The sequence below is a fragment of the Anticarsia gemmatalis genome, chromosome 8 (assembly GCF_050436995.1).
Source record: "Anticarsia gemmatalis isolate Benzon Research Colony breed Stoneville strain chromosome 8, ilAntGemm2 primary, whole genome shotgun sequence".
NCBI lineage: Eukaryota > Metazoa > Arthropoda > Insecta > Lepidoptera > Erebidae > Anticarsia > Anticarsia gemmatalis.
This window is the reverse complement of record NC_134752.1, coordinates 13,617,140-13,625,271: the sequence shown is the minus strand read 5'-3', so window position 1 is coordinate 13,625,271 and position 8,132 is coordinate 13,617,140. Positions and strand designations below refer to the sequence as shown.

The 8,132-nt window shown below is 34.4% G+C and overlaps 4 protein-coding genes across 4 annotated transcripts; all 4 read right to left on the bottom strand.

The window, feature by feature from the left end:
- Window positions 1-409: 409 nt before the first annotated feature.
- LOC142975154 (alcohol dehydrogenase 1-like) lies at window positions 410-1,248 on the bottom strand. Its single transcript, XM_076117873.1, has one exon. The coding sequence runs from the start codon at window positions 1,182-1,184 to the stop codon at window positions 429-431; it is 756 nt and encodes a 251-aa protein (XP_075973988.1). The 5' UTR covers window positions 1,185-1,248; the 3' UTR covers window positions 410-428.
- Window positions 1,249-2,160: 912 nt separating this feature from the next.
- Window positions 2,161-3,317, bottom strand: LOC142975155 (15-hydroxyprostaglandin dehydrogenase [NAD(+)]-like). The gene has a single exon (XM_076117874.1). The coding sequence runs from the start codon at window positions 2,931-2,933 to the stop codon at window positions 2,178-2,180; it is 756 nt and encodes a 251-aa protein (XP_075973989.1). The 5' UTR covers window positions 2,934-3,317; the 3' UTR covers window positions 2,161-2,177.
- Window positions 3,318-3,461: 144 nt separating this feature from the next.
- On the bottom strand, window positions 3,462-4,291 carry LOC142975156 (15-hydroxyprostaglandin dehydrogenase [NAD(+)]-like). The gene has a single exon (XM_076117875.1). It carries the CDS (start codon window positions 4,265-4,267, stop codon window positions 3,515-3,517), a length of 753 nt encoding a protein of 250 aa, XP_075973990.1. The 5' UTR covers window positions 4,268-4,291; the 3' UTR covers window positions 3,462-3,514.
- Window positions 4,292-4,508: 217 nt separating this feature from the next.
- Window positions 4,509-6,542, bottom strand: LOC142975153 (15-hydroxyprostaglandin dehydrogenase [NAD(+)]-like). Its single transcript, XM_076117871.1, has one exon. It carries the CDS (start codon window positions 6,308-6,310, stop codon window positions 5,552-5,554), a length of 759 nt encoding a protein of 252 aa, XP_075973986.1. The 5' UTR covers window positions 6,311-6,542; the 3' UTR covers window positions 4,509-5,551.
- Window positions 6,543-8,132: the final 1,590 nt, after the last annotated feature.

The window sequence follows — 8,132 nt, the reverse complement described above, 5'->3', positions numbered from 1 at the left end:
CCTCATTACGCGGCACATAAACAACAGCCTGTTAAGAAACTTCTAGAAAAATGTCTTAAGGTTACCTTGTGTAGAGTGACAGATTGCGATAAAAGACTTCCTTGAGATCAAATTTTTATTAGATGTCGTAAGTATTAGGAGTAATCAAGAGACATAAATAACAATAAATTAATTAAAGAAATATGATAAAAATACAGTATTATTGTAATAAATAATGTCGTTTTTTTTCACCTGGTAGTTAGTTATTTACACTACTCTTAAAGGTTCAAAGTTTGGAAGTTCCAATCAACTCGCGTATTAGACTATAACCCAAACCCCTATCCATAACATATCAGTAACGAGTCAGTATAGATAATAAAGTGAAGATTTTAACTAGACATCCGATCAAATACATAAAAGAAACAAATAATAATAGTTCTTAACAAAATTTATTGTGCATTTATAGGAGCAGGTTCAATAGGCTGGTTGTTTTTAGTCACCCAAGCGGTACCAGTGTCAGCAACCTTGAATATATTCACAGCAGCTTGACCAACTAATTCCACTTTCTGCCATATTTGACTGTTAATAAACTCAACACATTCTTCTTTACGATAATCAGAGAGTTTACCTTCTAGAATTTTTGTATCAGTAAATCCTGGACAAATGCCGATCACTCTTACACCAGTTTTTTCATAATTTTGTGGATGACCGAGAGTTTTTGTGAAACCAATGACTGCGTGCTTTGATGTCTTGTAATACACTAACCAGGGATCAAACTCGAAACCGTAGATGGAAGCCACGTTGACGATAGTACCACCGGAACCTCCATTGTCCTTTCTCATGTGATCCCAAAACTTCATTCCCCATTCAACGACAGCAATAGTATTAATTTCCAAAGTCTTTTTTAAAGAAGTTTCATCCAAAATGCCAGCATTATTAACTAGAACATCCACTTTATATTTTGACAGTATTTCACTGGACACTGGCTCAAGATCTTTAGTGACGTCACACTTCATGAAGACAGCTTTTCCTTCACCGTGTTGTTTGTTGAGGGTTCTGACAGCTTCAGCACCTGTTGTTTCAAGGATGTCCAGAACGATGATGGTTTTAGCTCCATTCTTGAGGAAGAAATCTGATATTTGATATCCTATACCTATAGCACCACCGGTAACAACCACTACTTTATCTTTAAGATCTCTCTCCATGACTTTGTATTAAATGTATCGAAATTCTTTATTTACAGTCGTGTGTTCTTAATTGGCAACTAAAAACAACTACTGGTCGAAAATTTGTTGAGATAGTAGATAACATATCTTTATAAATACAAAGATAAAGCATACAGAGTGTAATTATTTTATGACAAAACAAAAATAAAAAAATAATGAATGTGGAAAATAAAATTGGACTGATTATTTCAAACTCTTAATTTCGCTTCTTGTAGAACTGATGTTCACTCCGAGTGCAACAAAATAGATTAATATTGCGTTTGCAGAGGGCAAGCAATACTTAAACTTTGATTAATAAATTGATTACCCCATGTATAATTACTATCTTCGATAAGGATATTTTTAGTCTTGCTACGAATTTGTATATTCTTGTAATGACCTATGTAGTATTACATAATATTGTAAAGCCGACACGGCAAACGTTGGTCTCGATTTGAATTAACTGTTTCAGAGGCATTAAAAATAACTTATTTTCTATTCTTCTCAGATCCATCAAGTATGCTCATACATAAAATATTACATACGAGTAGTAATATAACCAAAATTTCTAAAAAAATCGCTATGAAATAAAAATAACTAACTCATAGACTTTTATGGAAATCAGAGTATTAGAATATTTATATTAGTAGTTAATGAAAGGTAAAAGTGGTCGCCTTATCTACAACATTTATGTTATTGTAATAATACAGAACGAATATATCTTTGTTATTTCTTTTTCGGGGACATTCTCTACCACTATCAACCAATTGACCTCCGGTTAGCTATCGATCAATGTTGTAAGAATGCCTAATAAGATTCCCAGGCAATTAACATAGGAACAAATTTTTAAATAAATTGTTCACTGTCAAACTCAATACTCGCAAGTACCGTCTGCAGAGAATCGCGCTGCCGATCATTTTTGTGTAAGTTGTTTTTAAAACATGTCAGTTTTTGAAAAGGAATTGAAACAAAAGCAGATTAGTACGCAATACTTTATTGTGTATTAATAGGAGCTAGTTCAATAGGCAGATTATCCTTTTTCACCCAAGCTGTACCGGTTTCAGCAATCTTGAATATTTCAACAGCAGCTTCTCCAATAGTTTCTGTTTTTTGCAGTATTTGGCTCTTAATAAACTCAATGCATTCTTCTTTACGAAAATCAGAGAGTTTACCTTCTAGAATTTTTGTATCAGTAAATCCTGGACAAATGCCGATCACTCTTACACCAGTTTTTTCATAATTTTGTGGATGACCGAGAGTTTTTGTGAAACCAATGACTGCGTGCTTTGATGTTTTATAATAAATAGACCAAGGATCGAACTCGAACCCATAGATAGAAGCCACGTTAACAATAGTACCACCAGAACCTCCATTGTCCTTTCTCATATAATCCCAAAACTTCATTCCCCATTCCACGACAGCAATAGTATTAATTTCCAAAGTCTTTCTTAAAGAAGTTTCATCCAAAATGCCAGCATTATTAACTAGAACATCCACTTTATATTTTGATAGTATTTCACTGGACACTGGCTCAAGATCTTTAGTGACGTCACACTTCATGAAGACAGCTTTTCCTTCACCGTATTGTTCGTTGAGGGTTTTGACGGCTTCAGCACCAGTTGTTTCAAGGATGTCCAGGACGATGATGGTTTTAGCTCCATTCTTGAGGAAAAAGTTTGATATTTGATATCCTATACCTACAGCACCTCCGGTAACAACCACTATTTTGTCTTTAAGATTTCTCTCCATGACTGCAATATATTTGGTATTATTTTTTTGCAGACGTCCGTTTTTGATTGGCAACCAAAAGCTACTGCTGGTCCAAAATACTTTGAGATAGTAGATTTATTAACTCTATCTTCAAAAAAAACAGATAACGCTAAAGTTATTTTAGTCATTAAGTGATAATTTCAGAATTACATATCACTACGCAGTGATAGCCGAGTTGGCCCCTCCCACGCAAATGGTTGCAGGTTCCAAGCCGATTTAATACACTTCTTGGAGGCGTGCATTATAATACAAATGAAATTCTTTTAGGTCAAACTTTTGAATTTAATCTGTTCATGGGTCGCCCCCGATGTCAACGCCTTTGCGTTAATCCACTGCAAAAGTTTAGATTGCATCATATTTTACAAAGAACTGTTTTGGATATAATAATATTATTTTTTGTAATATTTTTAGTATTTTTTTAGATGGGGTGACTTTTTTCGTTTTAGTATTACATACACATTTCGTTTCTCTACAAAAATTCACAGAACATAAATAAAACGAAACAACTTGTTTAAATTTCATATATTTTAGAACAAACCACCGGATCACTTTTTAACAATTTACTTTCCAACTTCAACAATAGGGCGGCCTCCTTCAATCAGCCATGCACTTCCACTGTCGGCTCTCTCATATATTTCTACAGCCGCATTACCCACAGCCTCCACTTGCTGCCAAGCTTGAGACTTTAAGAACTTCCCAAACTCATTATTCTGGCTCGGATCCCACATAACAGGTTGTTCTGTCAATTTAGTTTCAGTAAACCCAGGACATATTGCCACTACCCTCACGCCAGACCTTTGGAAATTAGCTGCATGTCCCAAAGACTTGGTAAAGCCCATGACTGCGAATTTGGAAGCTTGGTAGACTGGGAGAAACTGGTCCACTCTGTACCCGTATATCGATGCAAGGTTGATGATAGTACCTCCATTCCCTCCGTTGTCTTTTCTCATGTGCTCCCAAAATTTCAAGCCGAAAGCTACGACTGCTGTCACGTTAATGTCAATCGTCTTCTTGATTAACGCATCGTTGAGTATCCCGGCATTATTTAGAAGGATATCCACTTTGTAAGAACTGAAGATTTTCTTTGAAACTGTTTCCAAGTCTGTAGTTACATCACATTTAAAGAATACAGCTTTATTGTTCCCGTGTTTTGCTGTTAGTTTCTTAACAGCTTCGGCTCCTAGTTTTTCGTTAATGTCTAGAAGTATGGTAATCTTAGCTCCTTTTTGAAGATATTTGTCGGCTACTTCATAACCAATGCCGTCTGCGCCTCCCGTGATCACAACAACTTTGTTTGTTAAATCTCTAGCCATGGTTAGTGTCGAGTGGACTAAGTTACACTAAGCAGTAGTCTTGTTTGTTTCAGATTATATATGCGGATATCAGTGAGGATGAATTGCAAGTAAATATATTATAGCATGGCCTGAGATAAGTCGGATATATATTGCAAAAAGATCAAAAGACGATATCAATGTCAAGAGTTTATTGCTTAAGTGTGAAGTATATTGCTGTGTAGAGTTAGCAAAAAAATTAAGTAAATGAAATCTATAAGTAATATAATTATGCATACAATTGCATAAGTATTTGTAGTTTTTTGTTCCCTTTTTTGTATTATTGATATATTTTTAGTAACAATTTTTTTGTTAACCTTTACATAGTAATTTATTTAGACTCCACATACTGTAATATGCTAAGGTTAATTATAGTAATATTATAAATGTCGAAATCTGTCTGCCAGTTTAACGACTAAAACGGTTTAGTCAATTATTTTAGTTAAATAACAACCGCACTAAGATTTACTCTTATGTCGCCAGGACTTTAACGAACATTAACGTTTTTAAACTCTCGCGACTAGTATCCTAACCTTTAAATTTTCAATCGCGTATAAGACCCGTTGCATTTTAATATTATGTTTAACGAACATGCTAAGAACGGACAAAGAATATAATACAACACGACCCGAAACAATTACTTGTGGATCGCACAAATAATTATCATTCTTTGTGGGAATCAAACCCACGACCTCCTGACTCAATTACGGCCGCGAGGTGATTTAAACCACTGCGCCAAAAAGGTAATAATTTAATATTTTTTAAATTGAAGACCCGAATATTTAAAAAAAGTTTATGCACGAGTGGAGTTTAGTCAGACAGTTAGTACTTTCTATAATGATCTCTCGTGTTTAAGTTGTTCAAAGCAAAAACGACCTATTACAATTAATTACAAGATTATTGTGCGAATGAAAACATAAGTCAACATACGATTTGTTATTGTTTAGATTAGTATACCAGTCGTAATTTATAGTTTTATCACGTTTTCTATCATGCTTGTTTTTAAATGCTATGAATTATAATAGTATCCAAATGACAGTTCTACATTTAATCTTAAAATATGTTTACTTAACAATTTAAAATCAAGTCCCTGAGTTTTAAAAGTATAAAGGCTAGTTGCAATGTGTATCAGATAACCTATCTGCTGAATAAAGTAACAGTAAATGTAGAAAAACAACTGTCAAAATTGTATTTAATAAGCTATCTAGAATATTTTTAAATGTACTGAGACTTGTTTACAATAGCAATAATTTATAAACTTATGGGTTAAACTAATTCAGTCAATTTACCACCTTCAATAATCCAAACTGTTCCACTCTTTGCACATTTAAATACTTCAACAGCTGCGTTTCCAACGGCTTCTACCTTCTGCCACGGCTGAGAGTCCACAAATTTAATCAAATCCTGATCTGGCACCAACTTTTTAAGTTCTGGGTCGTACACATTCTTTGTAAGATTAGTTTCAGTAAACCCTGGGCATATAGTTAATACACGAACAGCGGTCTTCTCAAAATGGTAATCATGTCCAATAGATTTAGCAAATCCGAGTACAGCAAATTTCGATGCTTGATACACAGGTGCATAAGGCACAATTCTGAATCCGAAAATTGAAGAATTTATTATAATCGTTCCTCCATTACCACCCTTGTCCCGTCTCATGAGTTCTAGAAACTTAAATGCCCATTCTATAACAGAAGTAACGAGAATATCAATCATTTTTCTAGGTACAGAGTCATCTGCTATTCCTGCATTAAGTACTAAAACATCCACTGTTTTATATTTCTCAATAATTACTTTGTATGTAGCTTCAAGATTGGTAGTCACGTCACATTTTATAAAATCAGATCTTCCTTCGCCATATTTTTCATTAAAATTCTTCTCTGTTCCTTTCCCTTGCGTTTCATTAACATCTATGATGACTGCAACTTTCGCTCCTTCCTCTAGATATTTGTCTGCAATTTCACAACCAATACCACTTGCTCCTCCAGTAATAACAACCACTTTATCTTTTAGAGAATACTCCATTGTAAATACGTCCGTGGCACTAAGATTTTATTAAAACTAAATTTTCCAGTAACTGCTATCAGTATTTCCGAACGTATTAGAGTTAAGATATTTGTTATCTGATAACAACAAATGTGTAGAGTAATGATCTGAATTTTATCTCGTAACGTATGAAATGTAGCTCTAAAAAATAGATAATTTTCGATCTTGATACTTCACTTTGCACTGATAAACAAGTTGCCGCGGTTTCTGCACTGACTGCTAAAGGCAAATGAAAGGAAAGTATGTAGAACCTAAGGTAGTGGTTAAGGCGCAGCAACCGGTGATAAAATGGGGGACCGGTTTCGTACGACCTACAAAAGGTAATGAGCAATATGACCTCAGACATTTTGAGCCCTCATACATATTATGCATCCTTTCTTGTGTTGCAGAAACGAAAATCAATTTTTTTGTTTCATCTTTCAAGTGAAAGCCCGGATTGAGCCACAGACTACTTTAAAAAAAATCGCTTACTCGATGGAACGTATGTATTATCATTGTTTTATAGTTATAAAAGCCTAATATCAATATACCTAACTCAAGGGCCAAGGGCCAAAAATAGTACCGATTTTTTTTTTTTTTTAAAAGAGTTCTAATCACATTTTATAAGAGCGTCTGCACACTGAGCGTATCACTACCGGTTTTATCTTTAATTATTTTGCCGCTTGTTTTGATAAAAGAATAACAATTATATAACTAGACCCCTCCTTAGTTCGAGACGAAACCTTTGCTCCGCAGTGGGACAGAAATCAGAAGTGGGTTATAGAAGAAAACTAGATTTTAAGGAGAAGTAGAAACAAGCTAAAATCCCACACCATTCAGTTCACTTTTGGAATCTACACAACAAAGGCCACCTGCCATCATGTGACGTCCAGGCAGTTTTTTATTTTTATATAATAGCTGTGAGCTCAATAAAATTGGTAAGTAAATTTGAACAGATTAATGAAACTAGATAAAACTGTACGAGAAAGAATGGATACTATTTGTCTCCATTGCTTTGAGATTGATGTGCTCTTGAACATGTGTATGTCCCATTTCCTGGTACTTGCGGCGGAATTTATGATAATCAATAGGCAGTAAAGATAGCGTTGATGGAGTAATAATGGAAAAATTATGTTTTGTTCCCCTTGGGAATGTTTTGCTTGCATTCTGCATAGGGATTGTAATTTCCTCTTCATATGACTAGAGGGTTGATTACGCACAATTATAGGCCATCAATCGAGACGCTTATGGACAATATTATAATAATATAGAAATGCTACGTAGCTGTAGCTTCAAATCCATTTTTTTTCAACTAATGAGTCGATTGTATTGATAGCAAATTTTACTACAGATATATGACTTTAAGCTTAATTTAGTTACTTATCATAGACCAAATTCTAAATAGACTGATACTATTAAGGTAGCAGGCCATTCTATCACACCATAGTAAGATTCTGTTTATTATAATATTCATGTTAAAAATTTATGTTAAAATCAAATAATACATTATTGGAAATAATTCCAGGAAATTCGGTAAATGACACTGTAATTGCGAATGAGAAGTGCATTCCCGCATAATACGAGTGTCTGTTGACAAACAGTGATAACCTTTGATAGGCGAGCCCTAATGCTGCGGGTGAATGTATCGGACGGTTATCCAGCTTGTTTACGAATTAATACATGTTTATTACATGTAGCAGTAATAGCCGAAGGGTATAAGTTGGCATTTTCTGCGCAAGTGATCGACAGCTCGAACCCGGGGCAACACACCGATTTACTTTGCCAAGTTTTGTGTTAATTAGAAATAATTATCACTTCTTCT

Coding starts and splice junctions, on each gene's coding strand:
- LOC142975153 (XM_076117871.1), bottom strand. CDS start 6,310: ATGGAGTATTCTCTAAAAGATAAAGTGGTTGTTATTACTGGAGGAGCA.
- LOC142975156 (XM_076117875.1), bottom strand. CDS start 4,267: ATGGCTAGAGATTTAACAAACAAAGTTGTTGTGATCACGGGAGGCGCA.
- LOC142975154 (XM_076117873.1), bottom strand. CDS start 1,184: ATGGAGAGAGATCTTAAAGATAAAGTAGTGGTTGTTACCGGTGGTGCT.
- LOC142975155 (XM_076117874.1), bottom strand. CDS start 2,933: ATGGAGAGAAATCTTAAAGACAAAATAGTGGTTGTTACCGGAGGTGCT.